Raw genomic sequence first — 19,297 nt, 5'->3', positions numbered from 1 at the left:
CGTTGAAATCCTGATGCATGCTTGACATGGATACGGCGCTGGTCCAGACTCCTTCAGAGCAGCCATTGATGATGCCTCCGTCGCTGCTGTCAATCCCTATCCGTCTCAATCCTTATCCCAACAAGCAATCGCAATTACACCCAGACACAGACAAAAAACAAAAAGATCAACTGATCAAGCAACAAGCCGTCAGCACTCGCCGGCGCTTTGGGGAGATGCATGCATCCTTTGGCTTGCTGCCTTTTCTTTTCTTTTTTTTCCCGACTGAGTGAGTTGTTTCTTGGGAGGATCCGTCTTGCAGCTTGGAGTTCCCTGTCAAAGGGTGAGTGAGACCATGCCATCAGCAGATTCTGCTTCCTGATCAGGTTAGGAGCATGAGACTCACGATCAGTGGTTTCTAGGTACCGTGTAACCAGTGCCAGCAATCAAAATGGGAGGAGAAAAAGGAAGAGGAATAATCTTCAGGATAAAAAGACTCATGCCAGATGATGAGGGAGAGGCCCGTCCATGATTTGTGCCGCGAGAATGGAATACGGCGATAGAGAGGTGAACAGTCTCCGGATCAGGTGAGCAGGGCCGAATTATTAAGGCTGTCCGCAGCGGTGTCCGAATTATTAAGGAGTGGTGAGGCTGAGTGTTTGACAGACAGGGTTACTGCCATTGATCTGCAAGCTAGACACTGCAAAGAAATACAGCCATGATTCAGGCACTGTTCACCTGTGGTGATTAGGATCAGTGGAGCACATGCATGATGCATGCGTTAGCTCAACTGTGGTCACCATTCCTCAGCCTCAGCCTGTTCGGCTGATCGGCTTGTCTCGATTTATTTCGACTTATTTCCTTTCACATAATATTATTTATTCTACCAGCCGAATACTATTCATCATATTAGCCGAACAACCTCCCTGTCACTCACCAGCAGGCAGGATCACAGGAATGCCCCGTCCATCTGATGATCTCAATGGCCCATGAGCTCAGCACAAGGCTATGCTAGATGCCGAGTGTCCCATACGAGTAACACACTAGCAAATATATTTTTTTCCCAAAAAGAAGAAAAGGTAATACTGGAAGAGTTGATGGATGATGATGAGCTCAGAGAAATGATTGGCAAGGCTCCTCTCCTCTTGGAAACTGGAAAAGTCATGGCATGTCATCCATGTCCAACTAATTTTCTTGAAATAAAAAAAAACAGACTGATTTAGGAGTGTGATTTAGTGTACGCATCACTCTTAGGTAAACCTGGGTTAAGGTAAAAGAACTAGTTTTCAGCCTAAGCATCCTGGCCAACCTTTCTACACCAGCTTCAAAATGTTCTCTTGGGCAAACTTTTTAAAGTGTCTGAATCCAAACTTTGCATTCCCCAAACGATCTCTGAAACAATTTGGGTAAACAATATAATCATAGAGTAGGCGTGACATGGTCAGCAACCAGTAGTGGAACACAACACCATTCAGTACATATGAACATTTTGCATACATCGCGAGAAAGAATTGCATGACTTGGCAAATCTCAATCACCGATCAAATTACTACACTGCCTACCAAACGGGTAAAAAAAATGGCTTCATCAGTCAAGGGATTGAACAAATCTCAAATTTATCTAGGACTAATCATATATCGGTCTCAGTCAAGCCTTAACCTTACAGCATCAGTACTGTTACCAACTACACGCACATGCAGAACCCCCATCAGCTGGTGATACCCTGGATCTCAGTCTTGCCACAGTTTTCTGAAAATCAAGTTCAAGAACAGGAAAAGTAAGTCACTGATGAACAATTGTACTGTTTCAGATGATGGTGAATAAGTGCATGGAAGAGGAAGAAACTCAGAGCTCTGTTATAGAGCTATCCAAGGATCTGCAAGAGGTATATGGCCGGCAAGCTTTTGAGTCTGACACGAATGGATGCAATGCATGTGGTTGAGTGTGAGCAGGAAACTGTTTTGGAGCAAGTTTTTTTGTGCAATGCCGCGTACCGTATTTTTTGTGCAGGGTGCCATCGGGAGGCGACGTCCGTGCAGTCGCCGCAGGCAGGCTGGTGGCCGGCACGGCGGGCGGCGGTGGTGGCGGCAGCGCCGGGCTCTGCTGCTGCTGGTAGAAGCCCATCCCCTGCAGGTAATGCTGCTGAAATCTCTCAGGAAACAGCAGAGGCTATGCATCAAGGGAGAAGTTCAGCTGCGTACGGGGTGGTACCATGGGGGCCGCCGCCGCCGCCGGCGGCGGCTGCAGGTGGTCGACGGCGAGGTAGTGGGCGTAGGGGTCGGCCCCCGGCGGGCTCTGCACGGCCGGCGGCGCCAAGAACGGCATCCTGGGCATGGACGCCACGTGAGGAGAGGCCACCATCCGCTGCATGTACTGGTGCACCCCCGCCGGGAACATCACCGGCGCCGCCGCCGCCGCCATCCCGCCGCCCATCCACATCATCTGCACCGCGACAATGCACACGTCACACATCGAGGTCTCGTTCTTGAGTACTCCACTTTGAGTAGTAGTAGTAGTAATTAAGAACATCTTTGGCGCGAAAAGGATACTCACCTGCAGCTGGAGCTGCAGCGTCTTGAGGTACTCGATCGCCTCGTCCAGCATCGACGCCTTGTCCGTCTGAAGAATTCGATTGGTATGAGAATTGAGATGAGATCGCCAAGGAGATGAGATATATGAGCAGGATTGCAAATCTGCATGTGATTACTTTGTTGCAGTGAGGAATGAGCTCCTGCAGGGTCTTCATCTTCTCGTTGATCCTGTCCCTTCGTCTCTGCATCGGGTTCATATCAGAAACCAGTGAGCAATGGTGGAAACCGTCACAGGAGAACGAAACGGAAGTTCCTGGAAGGGACCCAGACTAACCCGCTCCGAGAGGTTGTGGACTTCGGCGGCGCGCCGCCGCTTGGCCGTCGTCAGCTTCTGCGCCGGCAGCTCGCACGTTGCGTCGGCGGACTGGAACTCCGCGTCCTGCATTTGCGGCGGCGTCATCGATTGATCCGGTGCGCAAGGTGGATTGATCCGGCGATCGGCGGCACGCGTACCTCGGTCTCCGTGGCGTCGCTCGGCCTCCGCTTGCTGCTCCGGTGGGCGGCGGCGCCTGCCTGCCCGGCCCTGGTGGTGCAGGACCTCGGCCGCATCGACGACGAGGTCACCGTCGCCGCGTCGCAGGCCCTGCCGCCGGCCTTCCCCGCGGCCCCCGGCGGCGGCGGGGCGCGCGGCGCCTGCACGTGGTTGCTCCCGCAGAAGCTCGGCCCGACCGTCAGCATGGACGACTCGACGGCCTCCGTCGCGGTCGCTGCGCGCTCGCCGCCGGCGGCGGCCGCCCGCGCCGCGGCGCCGTCCGAGACGTCGCCGATGTCCCCCGGGCACGCCTTCTTCCGCGGCTGCGGCGGCATCATCGTCCCGCTCCGGCGGGCCGCGGCCTCGCCCGCGCACCCCGCCTCCTCCTTGCACGCCCTGCCGCTGCCGCCGGCGCCGGCCGCCGGCGCCTCCCCGAAGAGCTCCGTGAAGAGGTCCCTCTCGAGCGCGTCCTCCGCCGGGTACTGGAACCACGCCGCCGCCTCGTCGTCCAGCGCCGCCGCCGCCGCCGCCGCGGGCGCCGCAACCTTCTCGGGCCTCGCCGGCTTCCTCGGCGCCTGGCTCTGCATGACCACGTGGCCGTTGCACCAGAGCAGCTCCATGAGCCCGTCGTCGTCGCCGCCGCTGCAACAGCACGTTCCACGAAAACCACCGCGTCGATCAGCCACGAACCGAACGGATTCATCCAAGAGCGAGAAAACGGAGGAAGCGGTGGACGATCAGAACGCACTTGAATGTCGCGAAGGCGTCCCCCATGCCGCTGCTCCAATCAGGGACGTACTGGGTCATGGCTCAAGTCGCCGGCGCCGCCGCGGGCATCCCACGGAACGCGCAGCAGCAGCACGCCCGGCCCGATCGCTGCAAGGAAGAGGAGCACAAGAAACCCTGTCACGTTTCCAGCTGCTGGAATAATCGGAGCTTGGACTTTGAGCTGCGCGTCGCAGAGTGATCAGACATGCAGACAAGCCTAATCATTCAGATTGATCACACTGAATTTCGAGGATCAAAGGGAATATTGAATTTGAAAAGCAAAGGCCATAAGTGCAGTCTAATCTGCAAAGCGTAATGATCTACCTGAAGCTATGACTAAACCTGCAGAGCGATGCAGCAGGAGATGATGAGCAAAGGAGGACCCATGAGCAGTAAAAATCACTGTGGTCGGCTGGTCTTGTAACCTCCAGCGCTACAGTAATTTTCTCTCACACCACTCCAGCCATTAACTCCAGCTCTAGCCAGTCCAACAATATTTTTCTCTCACACCATTCCAGCTCTAGCCTGCCGAACGCGGTGAATGTGTGGACGAGAGGGGGGAGAGAGCTCGGTACGGACAGAAGTAGCATATCCGTTTTGACTCGTGCAGACAGAAGGATGTACAGGGAACCGAAAAGACAATGGAAAAGAAAAGAAAAGGGTAACTGGAGATGGACAGAGAAAGTACAGAAGAAACAGGAACCTGACTTTTCGTTGGTTCTGCCCGCTTCTGAACTGAATTTTGGTGCGGCCAGAAATAAATCTGCAGAGCCTCCTTCACCTTCTTCTCTCTCTCTCTCCTCTTCCTCTCTTGGGAGTTGGGAGTAGTGTGTGAGCTGATGATGATCGGTAGAAGAAGAAGCAGGTGAGGAGGAAGGGTGGCGGGTGAGGGAAGAAGGAAGAGCTCAAGCAGGGGGAGCACGGCGCGGCGGGCTTTAAAAGGAGGCCAAGCTGGTGCAGGAACAGTGCGCGGCGCGGCGACTGAAGGAGAAGGGGGCGAACTGGATTCGGCCGGGCCGGGGGCACAAGGGTAGACCGGAGAGCGACAGGGAATGGTTATCGCGTAGCCATTATACATGCACAGCCCCCAACTTGCCGCCACCAAATTCAGCCTCCGAGCCAGAGGAAACGTAGTACTAACTCTGCTCCAAAATAATTATAAAAAAGAAATCTGCTCCAAAATATAGCATTTTTTAGATTTGTTCATAATCAAATATTTTCATCTTTGACTAATAATATATAATTTCTTCAAAAAAATATTTTTTTTATAAATAGAAAAGATCACATGTTATGATAGCGGGTTTCGCTATGAATAAACTAATATTATTTTTATGCTGCTAATCCTTATAATTTTTTTATTGTCTAAGGTCAGAGTTTAAAAGTTTGATTTGGAAAAAAATCTTAAAGCAAATAGCCATCTTGTAGGACTGAGGGAGTAGTCATATTAAGTTCTTAACCGTTTTCTAAAAACAAAAACGCACACGCACACGCACGAGCATGCGTAGGACCTAACATACTACTAGAATCTCATATAGAAGTTGAAAGTTGGATCGACACATACAGGGGCGGATCTACATGGAGGGCTAGGGGATCAAGCTCTCATATTTTTCCAAGATCCACGGATATCCCCTAAGCCTCCCCTCCATTTTTGGGTCAAAGAACGAAGAAGGAGGAGGGGAGGGGGCAGGAAGAAGAGATGGACTGAAGGGGAGAAAGAAGAAGAAAATGGAGATTATGCCCTCTCTTGACTTGACTGCTGAATTCGCCACTGGACACATAGTTTTTGTCACATCGAGGTACATATTAGGCTAAACATGGGTCGGTCTAGAATTAAAATGAGCAAAGGTTGTATCTTTACAATTTCAGAATCACACTGTATTATAGAGGTTTTTGGTCCAATACACTAGTAACCGCAGATCCGCGGTCGTGAACCCTCTCATACGTTTATTAAAAAAAATCTTTTTTTTGAAGAACTTAAAAAAAAACTCATACTATGACTTCAGCACGTGTGTGTGCGTCGCGGTTGCGAAGATTTGCTATAGGATCGTGCCACCTCTCGGCCTCATCGTCGTCGGCCCTGTCGGCCTGACTGTGCGTGTGGCACCAGGTCTCTGAACGAGATTAGCGTCACGTCCTTCTCACTCCCACTCACTCACACGCACTCATCACACCCAGGCAACCGCTTGAAGAACCAGTTGACTTGCGTCCATCAGTCCATTCATGTTTGACAGGTTCCACTCCTGCGCTGCGGCGAGCCCATCCCATCTACTGCACGGCCTACTGTGCTCGATGCCCTGTTCTGCTTCTACCCGGAGAAAACCACGCGTGATCTGACGATGGCTGTGTTTAGATCCCTGGAAAAATGGTAGAAAAAGTCACATCGGGCACTGTAGCACACTGTAGTATTTTTCGTTTGTTTGTGGTAAATATTGTCCTACCATGACCTAACTAGTCTCAAAAGATTCGTCTCGCAACGTACATCAAAACTATGCAATTAGTTTTTTATTTACCTACATTTAGTACTCCATGCATAAGTCATTTGCTATATTTAATGTTTCGATGTGATGGAGATGTGATGGAAAATTTAGATTTGGGGGTGGTTTTTGGGCATCTAAACACACCCTATCTGAGCATCCAGATCTCAGAGCGATCGATGATGCCCTGTTCTTTTCTACTGTGCTGCAACAGAAGCTTAACAAAGATCCCATCGTATTGCGGCCTGGGCCCACGAAAGGAGAACAGAATTCTATCCACTGCGAATTTATTTGGACCACTCAATTTATTGCAGGATGTGATGCGACCTCGCTCGCTACTCTCAGTTACACGCGCTATAGGGAGTACTAAGTAAACTTTGACAGCTAATTACAGTGTTAAATAAAGTTATTTTATAAAATTAACTTCAAAACTCTACGTTAGGAATCCTGAAGAATCTAATGAGATCTTTGACTGTATGATTAGAAAATAGTTACTCTAGCATTACTGTAGCCAATTATTGATTAATTACCGTCATTAGATTCGTCATGAAAAAATATACACATTCCTATAAAGATTTTGCAAATAGACTTCATTTAACACTCCATGCATGCGAGATTCTTTTCTCGGCTCACTGCACTAGGAATTCAAGTGTGAACCAAGGCCTCGGATCATGGGCACAGGCAGGGCTTGCACTTTGCAGTCTTAGGGTTTTATTTTCAGGCTCGTTTAGTTGCAGGTGTAAAGTTTTTAAAATAATTTTTTTTCACATTTAAAATATTAAATATAGACTAAATTATAAAATTAATTACAAAACTCGTCTGTAAACTACGAGACGAATTCAATGAGCATAATTAATTCATCATTAGCGCATGATTACTGTAGTAATTTAGTGACTAATCATGACCTAATTAGGCTCATTAGATTCGTCTCGTAATTTACAAGCAAACTATGTAATTAATTGTTTATTTTGTCTAGATTTAATACTCCATGCATATAATATTCCCATTCGATGTGATAGATTTGGAATTCTGCAACTAAACAAGGACAAGGCCTCATTTTGTGTAGCTCTTTTTTTTCTAGCTGAAATAATAATTGGAGACAAAGTGGAGGGCAAATGGCAGTGGCATGTGCATGGACTACATGAGTACACCCCCCCCCCGTTCCATAAAAAGTGTAATGTTAGTTTTTTTTCTAGACAGATTAATGGTGGCGTGAAGGGCGGGTCTGGTGCAGCGGTAGAGTCTACTGTCTGTAACCGGAAGGTCCCGGGTTCGAGCGGCACTGGGTACACCTGTAGCGCATCTAGGCCGATAGATGCTAATGGTAAGTTTCGGTGATTAATGACAACCGTATGCGACTAACGTGTGTTTTAAAGGAAAGCTCAATAACTGGATTAGTCTCATATGAAATATGAAAGGAGACCCCTCAATTCAAAACAATTCTGCGTACCAAGGACTCAATTTGAAAGATTAAGGACCTTTCTAGTCTCAAGTGTCACAAGGAGTCGAAGGACACTTGATTTAGTTAGGTTTTATATTTTCTAGTTCTTGATCGTACTATTAAGAGGGGTTCATGAGTTAGTAGCTTGATCAAACTTGTGTTGGCCTTAGAAATCTTGCACACTCACTCAAAAACAGCAAAAGATGGTCAATAGAAATCAACACAACTCTTGGAAGAAGAAACAATCAAAGTCACATTCGAATCCAAGTCAAAACAGCTGAAAACAAAGAAAATCAGCAGCACCGGTTGAACCGGTGCCCCAGCATCGGAGCATCCGATGAAAGGCGGAAGGACCGATGCCCTGTCGGTCTATCTTCTCTGGATGAAGGCAGAAATCAAGTAAAGCACCGGTTGAACCGATGGTCAAAAAGATAAGCACCGGTGCAATGAAAGTCCGTTGTTCCAGAGAGCACATTTTGGTGGACTTCCACCTCTCTTCAGCACCGGTTGAACCGACGCTCCGAAATCAAAGCACCGGTGCAATGAAAGTCGTTTGTTCCAGGGAGCATATTTTGGTGGACTCCAACTTCTCTTCAGCACCGGTTGAACCGACGGTTCAGAATCAAAGCACCAGTGCATTGGATGTACTTTGTTCCAGAACGCTTGTTTGAGTTGATCAGTGAACCTCTTCAGCACCGGTTAAACCGATGCCCCTAAGGAGCATGCACCGGTGCAATGACGCAAGCGTGGATACTGTGTCAGAACTCCAACGGCTACTTCTTTGACACAGAGAGACCGGTTGAACCGATGCCTATACTTTCTATACCGTCGGTTCTTCCGGTGGTCACGATTTTTCTGCAGAAAACTTCCAACGGCTATGTGACCTCCTCCACTCTATATAAGGGTACCCCCTGGTTCATTTCAGTCGCCTTTGACATCTTGAAAACCTGAGGCCACCCTTGAGAAGAAGAGAAAGAGCTTTGAGCAAAAGAGAGAAGATCTAGTGCTTAGTTTGTGCTTCAACCTTGAAGAACTCATCCTTTGCAAGTGTAGCAAGTGTGCTTGAGCTAGGGCCAACTGAGTGTAGGTCAAGTGAAGGCTTAGGAGCTTGTTACTCTTGGTGTTTGGCAGCACCTAGACGATCTTGGTGATTGAAGGTGTTTCTTCCGGAGCTTGCCAAGGATTGTGGGAGCCCGAAGAAGTGTGTACGTGGCTTGAGCTCCACCACGCCGGGATGGTGAACGGAGACTCTTAGTGAGCGCCCAAGTCTCGGTGACATGGGAGGTGACAAGACTCTTAGTGAGTGTCACAACGTGGATTAGGGGTGTGTACCAACACATCGACACCACGGGAAAAATCCGGTTGTCTCTTGCCCACTCTTTCATTTCAAGCATTTACTTTCTTGCAACTTTTCATGTGCTTGACATTAGAGATCATAACTTAGCTCTACCTTGCTTAGTTTCTTTTCTTTAGTAGCTTGTGTAGTTTGCTTAGTTAGCCGGTCGGTGAATTGAATCTTACTAGCATTGCATAGGTTAAGGTTGTTTTTATTGCTTTAGAATTTTGAAAAATGCCCAATTCACCCCCCTCTTGGTCCATCGATCCTTACAACACCCTTTTTTTAGATTAGTGGTGGCGTGAAAAGACTCTCACAGCTAAATATGGTTAATTTTGGCACGCAATTCAAATTTGATCACTTAATTAGGTAGGTAATTGAGATCCAATCTCTAGAATTGCACTTTTTGTGAGATTTTTTTTTTCAAACTCAGGATTGCATTTTTTATGGGACAAAGGGAGTATCTAGTTTTCAGGTACGTCAGATTCTCGAATTATGAGGTGTGATCTTCAAGCAATGTCCGTTTTCTTTCTTTATTTTCTGTTTTCTCTACAATTTTACATTTTCTCTTTTTCTCTTTCGAGAAGAATTAATACTCCAAGAAAGTGAAAAAGAATATTTTATTCCAAGAAAGCAAGCCAAAAGCAGGAGGAATAGAAAAGGCTGGCAAGGGATCTCATGCCATCTTTCATCATCAGAAATTCAGAACAGCCGTGGCCTCAAAACAGATCCTTGGGATCCTTGGCCACATATTTTTATGCTCCATCTGGGGCCTCTCCTTGCACCAGAGAACTGCGTGAGCTCCATTCCATGGCCTCAGAGTGTTCTCGGCCCATCAGATGAGAGGCAGGGAACGCAGCAGCAGGAGCCCTCCTGAGGCTCAGGGTCGCCTTTGCCCTGAGGGCTACAGCCTTCTTGTGGCTCACATCCCTCCCCTGGCTAACCACCATTTCTGATCTCCCAGCATCATTGGCTGGTTCACTTAACTCCTGTACACTGACATAAAGGTGCCAGAGGTTTCTACATCAGAATCATGCGTGACAAGCTTGCTGGATGACGCATTAAATTGGAGGAAAATGATTCTCATCATATTGTGTTATTAGTTGTTAGAGATTGGGAAATGATTTCCATCATATTATGACGAAAATTTACTCTGTCGAAGAATCTTTCATACTCTTAGGATGACCATGGATCAGGTTCAAGGTTTGTGCTAGAAAATATTAATGTGCCTAATTGTGATTCAGTTAGGGCTGATGCTGGTTGCTTCTGCTAGTCTTCAAGATTCTTTGGAAAGCTTCTGGGCAGTTTTGTTGGAGAGAATAAGGTGAGCAAAGAATCTGGGTGCTTGACAGAAACAGGTGACTTGATGGCTTCCCAGAGAGAAAGTAATCCCCTGTTCAGTCCATACCTCAGTCATACAAGCAGGAATGGGCAGCTGATGATGTCTAACTAGTCTTTTTCTGCTGAATTTCTTGGAAAGCACCGACCTCCGGATGTTCTTGGAAGCTATATCTTCTTGGCCATTGGAGCCTTGGAGGCAGCAATCATGCATCCTCTGACCGTCGGATCCAGAATGGGCGTCTCAGATCGCGCTCGGCGAAGGGCCGGAGGGATGTTTTCCGGAAGGGACCTCGGACTAAGATGAATTGGGCTCCAACTCCCCGGGAGATTTGGATCCGCGATCCAGTGTCCCGGCGCGGGGCGGGCGTGAGGCGTCTCCGGCGAGCGAACGCCGACGCCGCCGTCGACGATCACCGGAAGATACGGAGTGGTCTCACCTGCATCCAAGGACCTCCCGTTCCCACCGCCGGCCGGCCCATGCGGAGTCCGTGAGCGGCCGAGCGCCGGTCATCTCGTCGTAGACGCGCATGGCGTCGGCCTCGTTCTGTCGGAGAGATACACGGCCTCTTTTTTTTTTTGCAGTAAAAGAAATCACACTTCTGGCTGCAACAAAAACTGGTTGTACTGAAACTGAAAAGGAAACACATGTCACCCCAGTTGGTAGAAAAAAAAATCTTCATGAAACTGACACTGAATAGAGTATACATTTCGAGTTTATAGAACAAAGAACATCACGGAAATGAATAGACAACAACCTTCTCTAACTCTCGACTGCTCCTTGATACAAACATTTTTGCTCAAACTGCAAAAATGTTCAGTACTCTACTAACATTTTCCTTGATTTTTTTTCAAAAGTCTACCATTTTTCATCTACTAAGCTAATCGGCTTATTTCGCCAGATGACTAGCCATGAGCTAGCTAGCTAGCTAGTTGCGACGATCGATGTTGCCCAAGAAGACGCCCCACTTGGGCTGGGCGACCTGCGCGGCGACGGCGGCGGGCACGTCCATGGTCTCCCACTCGGCGGCCTTCCCGCCGCTGGCGATGGCCGGGACGCCGCCGCGCTCGACGGTCCCCGCCGCCGCCGTCTCGCCGCCGAGGGCGCCCGGCAGCCTCGGCCTGACCTGGAACGGGTTGAACAGCGACGCCCACAGGCTGAGCTGCTCCTGCCGCGTGGCGCCCACGTACGGCGGCACGAGCGCCGGCATCCCGGCGAACGCGGGCGGCGCGCCGGGGAGCCACGGCATGGACGCGCCGGACAGCGGGAACGACACCGGCGGGAACCGCAGCCCGCCCGCCAGCGCGGTCGCCCCCGGCAAGGACATCGGCATCGGCATGGGCAGCGGCAGCCACTTCCCCGCGCCGAGATCGTCCTGCCCCTCCTCGCCCCCAGCGGCTCCGGCCCACCTCGCGGCCTCCGGCGCCTCCGCCACCGTCACGTCGAGCACTGCCTCCGACGCCGCGGACTCTGTGCTCCCCTCCGCCGCGTGCAGGCGCCTCAGCGGCCTCGCCGCGGCGCCGCTCCTCCCGCCGAGCGCAAGGACGAGGCAGAGCGTAGCTGCGATGGTCGCGGCGGGCCGGCAGCGACGACAGCGGTGATGGTCCATTGCCGGACTGCCTGTGTGGGTTGGTTTCTTGGCACGGCGAGGCGGTGCACGGCGGCGAGGCCGTATGTATAGGACGCCGTGGCGAGGTTTTAGGTAGGGGTTTGTAGGGGACCTGTCAGGAGAAGGGCATGCTCCAGTGTGGCCTCCTACTCGCCTCCTAGCTGCTGCTCGTTGCAGGCAGCTGGTTGACAGTTGAACACGGTTGATCCATCTGGGTGATAGTTCAGTTAGGCCATGCAATGTTCGTGTCCACTTGTACAACAGAAACTTTTGCAACTTATGTTCATGTGGCCTTTTTTTGTCCCATGAACACATTGACAAAAATAAAAGCTGCTACTTGGACCGAGCTACACTACCACAGTGAAAAGAAATGGAACAAGCTAGCGAAGACACGGAACAAGCTGCAGACATCATATCACACCAAAATTTCCCAGTTTGGTTGTCTGGTTTACATGTGAAGCTGTCAAGGAAACAAAACTGCTACGATCAGCTGGTTGCCAATCACTTTGTACCACTACAAAACGGGCTTGGCTTCAGCCGATGCCAGCAGGTGCTCACGGCTCAACGGCAGCACCCAGGATCTCCACATGAGTAGCTTCTGCATTCCAGCATGGACCGATCACCTTTGTTGCATCGAGTCAGTGGAGTTCTATCTGAATTGCCATTTTGCAATGGATATGATGGGACAAAACTTTGGGGCGTCTCTCACTCATTTGTGACTGATCTCTTCTCGAGCAATGATGACAAGAAAGCTGAACATAGTTTTGTGAGGGGCGGAAGAACATGTGACGAGCCACTGAATATGGTCTCCCAAGGCCTGTCTGAAGGGATAAATGGAACATCTGAAACCTCTTTCTTTGACTCCAGTTTTGGAAGCTCTCCGTAGATAGATGCGTAGCCGATTGGTGCTGAAAAAAAAAACAGACAACAGGGTCAGTGCTTTTACACAATGTTTTGAAGTTGAAAGGAAATGGGACAACACATCCATTTTTTGCTAGTTACAGATCAAACATTTTCCAGAGCCTCATCATAAAAGCATAGCATATAACAAGCGACAATAGTAGCAAGGATTGTAGAGAAGATGTGAATACGTGGCAGTAGAGTATAAAAGAATGCGTCCAGGAACAATGTAACAACCCATGCAACACACTCACCAAGTTCCTCAGCTTGAACCTTCCTGTCTATGTTCCTGCTAACGACCAACTCCTCTCTCTTCCGGGGATCAAAGATGACATATTCATGAGAACCATTTACATAAACCAGCAACATTGTCTCTTTATCTTTCGAAGAGACATCACCCTTCACAAAAGAAATGCTGCCACCCCTTGCCTGGAAAAAGTGAGATCAACCAAAGTTGAGAGTTATTATGGTTCCTCAGTCCATTGTGTGCTATCTAATAATACACGCAGAAGGAAACAAACGGACAGAAATTTTATTGAAGAACTAAAGGAATAGGCAACTAAGCACACTGTGCTATCCAACAATACAAGTATAAACATGAGAATATTAAAAAGAACAAAAATCAGTTCCTTAAGTATATCCAATGGAGTGATACGCCAAAGCAAAAACAATTGATATGACAAGTCAAAAAGTCAAATGGACATACCTTCTTTACCGACCAGGAAGCAACAGGGTTCGGGCTTTCTGCATTAAAAAGTAGAATCGCTCCATTTTGCTCTGTCGATGTTCCTCCATCAGGACAGCTCAGAAGGGTAAGAACTGCAAATTCATTCCCAACTGGCGAACAGCATGCAGCTGTAAAAATAAAACATCAATATGAGAACAAGATCAAATGTGCCTGCTCATTGACCAGAAATTAGTTCCCAACTGTCAAAACTACATTTGATAATGTTAATAAAGAGGACTCACACAGAGATAAGTACTACAGCGCTAGCAGCATTCAAATGTGATAGCAGTGGAAATGAGCTACTACAATGTAATATGGCAGCCTTTAAGTTGGCCAGATTCACCATGATGATCATGCTGGAACTTAATTAGACAATAAAAGAGCAACAACTACTGTAACAAGGCTGTCAGATTCATCTTATGTGCCTCTGCAATCATGACCAGGGAACTGATCCATACCCAAGCACCAGAACTACAAATTGTATTTTTTCCAATATGACAAAGCAAAATGCACAGTAAGTAGAGCATGCATAGTATTTTGGCCTTGCTAAGTCTAGATAGCACAAATTGTGTTGCCAACGTAGTTTGTACCTTCGGCATAAATGCTGTAAGCCCACTGCATGGAAAGATTTGAAACATTCCATACAGTAACCTCTGGTCTTGAACTCTGACATAGAGACATCAAAAACACCGATGTCCCAACGAAAGAAAGATTTGTAATGGGCTGCAAATACAATAATTGACACACATCAAACTTCTATTTTAAAGCAGAGGCAAAACATATACAAGTCAAGGTCTAATCAGATACCGATAGCGTTTCTGCAATTACACCAACAAGTGCATTGTTATCAGGATCCCACAATGTGATGACACTCTCAGCTGCAACCGCAAGAACAGATCCATCGGCTGAGAAGGCTGCTGCTGTCATAGGTTTCTTCCTGCAAAATTCCAATTGCTCAGAATATTATCTGCCTCACATACTAATAAAATAAAAAAAATGGAATGCTGGCATACTAATTGTGTGGTTATGTAAAAGGTTTACAGATATGCTTAAGATTAATTTTAACCATATTAATAGGTATTGCTCAAAGGTAAACAGAGTAACTCACTTGTAAGAGCCAACCGATTGGCATCTCCAACCAGCATAATTTCTTTCATTGCTTGATTGTGAAGACAAACTCTGGACCCAAACCTACATAACCGAACAATAAAACTTATAAAATGAGGAAACAGGGCATCCTCTCAAAGATCACAAAAATGCTTTATGAAATAAGGAAACAGGGCATCCTCTAAAAGATCACAGACATGCACACCTTGAAGTTACCACCAAAAGAAGAGCTCACAGCCATATTTCTTCCAGGACGGAAAGCAACAGCAGAAACCCCAGCATCACTGCATGAAAGATTAAATATAAAAATTAGAGAAAATAGTTTCAGACATTCATTTTGTATTTATCAGCAACCTTATAAACATGAACCAACCTGTGAGGCTCATAAATGACAGTGGACAAAAAATAATTTCCTGCACTAGACCCATGATTCCAGAACTTCAGTGTAACAAGACCACCTAATTCTTCTTCAGGAAGCTTGACGTCCACAGTGCACATCAAACTGCCATCTATTGACAATGAAACTAAGGAAATGTACATCTGTAGCAAAAAAATATGGAACATGTCAAAAACTAAGGTTAAATTCTGAATACCAAACAAGAACAACAAATTATTCAAACATCAATGGTAACTAGTTTTTTTATCACGAAAATGCAAACGAAAGATATTCAGGACAGTTAAAACTATGTAGAAAGTGTATCAAATACATCTAGCATAAAGGTAAGTAACAATTTTTTTTTGTAAAGCAGCACATAGTGGTGTGAAATATTTGGAACATAATAAACTGATAACAGAAACAAAGAAAAGAAAAAGGGGAAATAAATAGAAGGTAAAGTGAGTACACGGTACAGGACTAGAAATATACAGTACATGGCATCTTACCGTGATATCATCAACAGGCTGAAAATTCCTCTCACATACTTGCAACTGAAAAGGTTAACAATACTGGGATTAGTTTCACTATAAAATGTTCATCGTGCTAACCACCCATCAATTGATACACTGCCCAAAGGAGGACTGAGTAAACAATTGAACTTCCTCTGTTAGGTTGATTGCTTACCTCTGAAACCTCAGTGTTCTCAAACAGATTGTAGAATTGTATGCAGTAATCTTCCGTCGGTATAGCAACAAGTTTATTAGTATAATCAAATCCATACACAACCCGATCAGATCCACCCAAGCTCGGGGAAGCAGTTGGCAGCTAAAGAGATGAATATAGAAAAGGAAAATCGTGAGATCATGACCATACAATTAAATTAGCATTCATCAGAAATATGGAGAGTTGGAAACCAGAACTAGCAATGCTATTTAATTACATAATCTTGAAGGAAAAATTTGCACATTTTTCAAGTTACAAACCTTAATTCCAGCAATAGATCTCATGACCTCCATATTAGGCATTTTTAGGAGATACACTTGGTTATTTGTACATGACACCTGGAAAGCAAACAACATCAGCCATCATTCAAACAGCGGACAGGGAAATCCAACAGAGCATATCAAAGATGTAGCTTGAAACATTCATGAATGACTTAACCAGTCCCACACCAGCGAAACTTTATGAATCCTCCTCGTGCTAGGACAATTACAAATCAAAAGCAGGACTGTAGTTTACCTCACTGTCAGATCTAACAACATTACGTAACCAGTTCTTTATACTAACGCAAAGCGCCATACCTTTATGTTATGTCACTGCATAGTTAGCACGAGCTTACGCTATCATATGGATGCACACACAAACAACTTTCTTTATTAGATAGGTTTCCTCATATGATGAAGCCAGCAGCAGGCAGACTTAAATCAGTCATTATGCCCGTGTTTGTACAACAAAAGAAAAGTAGGGAGTATCAAATGATTATTTGAACTAGCACCATAAATGCAAAGAAAATTTCCCCAGTGATCAAGCATAGATATAGGTTTAACTAGAATATCATCTTGGGCAAACTCAGGGACTAAAGTGGAGGGAACTTGATTTTATGTTTCTATACTATAACACGTAAGAAAACAAGGAGTGATAACAGTATGAGATCCACGCATGACCATAGAACAAACTTGTTGATGTACTTCCATCTATATATTACGAGATGTGCTGGTCTCAAAACTTGAATTATTATTTTGATTTTAATTAATTCATTAATGACATAATTTCAGCGCAAGACTGAAACATTATTCACTAAACTTCTGTTTGCCAACACAATATACTGAATTGTAACATGCTGAATCCTAAAACTTCATAAATCAAAAATATAATTTGCTCTGCAGAGAAAAGGCATTGGGGGTAAAGGAAGCAAACGGAAGGACACTTACACAGGAAATGGAAGAATCTGGAGAATCTACAAAGAACAAAAGAGGAGACCCAAGACGTGGTTTATATCTTCTCTTTCCAGTATCTAACTGCCATACAACAATAACTCCCTCCAAACCACCTACAAAACAGAAAAAATGTCTGAGAATTATAAAGCCAAAAAAAAAATCAGACCATCATTACAGACGTTCCAGGAAAAGACCGAATTAAACTGATGTAGATAGAAGGTAAATGAATCAGTAAGCCAAACCTGAGAACAAGTACGCTCCATCAGAGGAAAATTTGAGAAACCTCACTCTGCTTGAATGCCAATGCCATGTCGTGCAAGTGTCTGCATCATCATTGCCCCTAACACCATCCCTTCCTTCATCCACTTTCGACTTTGCACTACTTTCAGAGAACTTTGCATTTCCAAAACCTCTCCAAATCAAGATCCTCCCTGTTACATCACCAGCAGCCACAATTCCCTCGCTTGGATGGAAAGCCAGAGTGGTAAGGTTTTTGGTGTGCCGGAGCTTTATCTTCCTAATCTTATCATGCTTGAAATCTTTCGTTGGTATTCTCCAGATATGGAGCTTTCTTTTATTTGTGATGCCCAAGAATTCTCCAGAACTACTTGCAACAATCTTTTCTGGTTTCCTTGTCTGTTTAAATTAGAGTAAATAGTGCATGGGAGTAAGTTTCAAACACTGAAAAAAAATTCAACAGCAACACATCTTCAACATAATTCTGTACTGATAAAAAAAACAAAATTCTGTACTTTCCAATTGAAAATTTTAATCATTTCCAATTTGCATACCAAGATTACAGGCAAATTTCATAGCCATGCTAGCGAATTACTATTCCTAGAATAACTTTCCAAGTTTCCATATAAAGTACATCGAAATTCTAATATTTATTCATGTGGAAAGTGGTCAGAAAACTAACAATGATAAGAGAAGGTATAAAGCTGAAAAACCTCACCTCAGCCAGGGGATAACCCACTTTACGCCCCTTCGTCAGGTCATAAATTCTCATCTGCCCACGCAGAGCTTTTGGTTCATTAACTGGCTTACTCGTATCTTCGACAGAGACAAATGCAAAGGGAGTCGACACCTCAGCTCCTTTTGAGGTCCTACATATGTTAGGGATCACCTGTGCCCACAGAATCAAAACATAAGCATGCAAATTGGCATATTTAATCTCAAATTCACTCAGCTCAGCATAAAGACCAATAATAACCAGAGCTACGAAATTGCGGAGGCAGCAGCTCGAGCTTACCATGGAGTGGACGGGGAGTCCGACCTGGACCTTCCGCACGGCCTCCGCCGCAACGAAGTCCCAGTATATGAGCACGCCGTCGAGCCCCGCGGTCCAGCAGTTGCTCGCGAGCTTGGCCGCCGGGGTCGTAGCCGCACCAGCCGGCGGCGGCATCACCACCACCGCCGTGACGTCCCCCTCATGCCCCTCCAGCTCCGACACCTGCGACACGGAAAAACCACACGGTCGCGGTGAGGCAACGGTCGCCACCCCCCACCACCAATTCCTTAATCGGACGCAGGCGGCGGCCACGCGGGGCGGGGCTTACCAGCATGGCGGTGGCGGTGCTGAAGACGGAGACGGTGCAGCCGGAGCAGACGAGGAGGAGGCGGCCGTCGGCCGAGAAGGCCGGCGGCGCGGAGACGAAGCTCTGGCCGCCGGTGATCATGGCGGCGGCGGCGTGGGGTTCTAGGGTTTTGGGGCTCGGAGTGGAGAATGAGAAAGTTGCGCTGGCTGGGCTGGGCGAAGGGTTTTGGTCTTTGCCCGGCGGTTCGAACGGGTTGGCGGATCGACGGCCGCGTAAGCGGGTCTAGACCCGCTTTAAATTTGGGCTTTAGGATGGTGGATTGGGCCGACCTCTGTGTCCGTAGGTGGGCCGAGCTGGGCCGGGCCGGATTAAACATAACACGAATAGTATCCCCCTCTCCGAAAGGCAGGTTGTAACAATCCTCTACTCCCACTAAAAAAAAATCCTCTACTCCAACACCATACACTCAATCTCTCTCTCTCTCTCTCTCTCTCTCTCTCTCTCTCTCTCTCACACACACACACACACACACACACACACACACACACACACACACACACACACACACACACACACACACACACACACACACACACACACACACACACACACACACACACACACACACACACACACACACACACACCATACACTCCATGTAATTCCTCCCAGAGGAAACACAAGAAAATTCATGACATGGCTC

General features: G+C 46.9%; 2 protein-coding genes across 7 annotated transcripts; both read right to left on the bottom strand.

Moving 5' to 3' along the window:
• Window positions 1–1,335: 1,335 nt before the first annotated feature.
• On the bottom strand, window positions 1,336–4,837 carry LOC120700099 (transcription factor PHYTOCHROME INTERACTING FACTOR-LIKE 13-like). 6 transcript variants are annotated; one of them, XM_039984274.1, is made up of 9 exons: window positions 4,514–4,837; window positions 3,791–3,991; window positions 3,024–3,684; window positions 2,845–2,949; window positions 2,687–2,752; window positions 2,533–2,598; window positions 2,191–2,421; window positions 1,974–2,118; window positions 1,336–1,728 (listed from the first exon to the last, which is right to left on the bottom strand). In XM_039984274.1, the coding sequence occupies exons 2-9, from the start codon at window positions 3,847–3,849 to the stop codon at window positions 1,688–1,690; spliced, it is 1,374 nt and encodes a 457-aa protein (XP_039840208.1). In that variant the 5' UTR covers window positions 3,850–3,991; window positions 4,514–4,837; the 3' UTR covers window positions 1,336–1,687. The 6 variants fall into 6 exon arrangements, with proteins under 6 accessions (XP_039840208.1, XP_039840210.1, XP_039840213.1 ...); XM_039984276.1 differs by having other exon boundaries at window positions 3,791–3,918; XM_039984279.1 differs by having other exon boundaries at window positions 3,791–3,918; window positions 4,519–4,837.
• Window positions 4,838–12,395: 7,558 nt separating this feature from the next.
• On the bottom strand, window positions 12,396–18,792 carry LOC120700098 (WD repeat-containing protein 75-like). The gene is made up of 16 exons (XM_039984273.1): window positions 18,616–18,792; window positions 18,309–18,509; window positions 18,012–18,182; window positions 17,299–17,692; window positions 17,051–17,169; window positions 16,103–16,180; window positions 15,804–15,944; window positions 15,626–15,670; window positions 15,117–15,283; window positions 14,949–15,027; window positions 14,745–14,827; window positions 14,444–14,573; window positions 14,227–14,359; window positions 13,616–13,764; window positions 13,164–13,338; window positions 12,396–12,917 (listed from the first exon to the last, which is right to left on the bottom strand). The coding sequence occupies exons 1-16, from the start codon at window positions 18,733–18,735 to the stop codon at window positions 12,715–12,717; spliced, it is 2,388 nt and encodes a 795-aa protein (XP_039840207.1). The 5' UTR covers window positions 18,736–18,792; the 3' UTR covers window positions 12,396–12,714.
• Window positions 18,793–19,297: the final 505 nt, after the last annotated feature.

The sequence above is a fragment of the Panicum virgatum genome, chromosome 3K (assembly GCF_016808335.1).
Source record: "Panicum virgatum strain AP13 chromosome 3K, P.virgatum_v5, whole genome shotgun sequence".
NCBI lineage: Eukaryota > Viridiplantae > Streptophyta > Magnoliopsida > Poales > Poaceae > Panicum > Panicum virgatum.
Note: the sequence above shows the minus strand (reverse complement) of the source record. Positions and strands in the feature narration are given on the sequence as shown.

Bases quoted from the DNA above. Each gene is read 5' to 3' on its own strand.
- LOC120700099 (XM_039984274.1), bottom strand. From the start codon at position 3,849: ATGACCCAGTACGTCCCTGATTGGAGCAGCGGCATGGGGGACGCCTTC. The intron at 2,950-3,023 runs GTACGCGTGCCG...CCGCAAATGCAG, and splicing joins GCGACGCCACGGAGACCGAG to GACGCGGAGTTCCAGTCCGC. The intron at 2,422-2,532 runs GTGAGTATCCTT...GTCGCGGTGCAG, and splicing joins CGCTGCAGCTCCAGCTGCAG to ATGATGTGGATGGGCGGCGG.
- LOC120700098 (XM_039984273.1), bottom strand. From the start codon at position 18,735: ATGATCACCGGCGGCCAGAGCTTCGTCTCCGCGCCGCCGGCCTTCTCG. The intron at 17,693-18,011 runs GTGAGGTTTTTC...TAATTTAAACAG, and splicing joins TGGGTTATCCCCTGGCTGAG to ACAAGGAAACCAGAAAAGAT. The intron at 14,574-14,744 runs GTGAGTTACTCT...GGAATTTTGCAG, and splicing joins CAATCGGTTGGCTCTTACAA to GAAGAAACCTATGACAGCAG.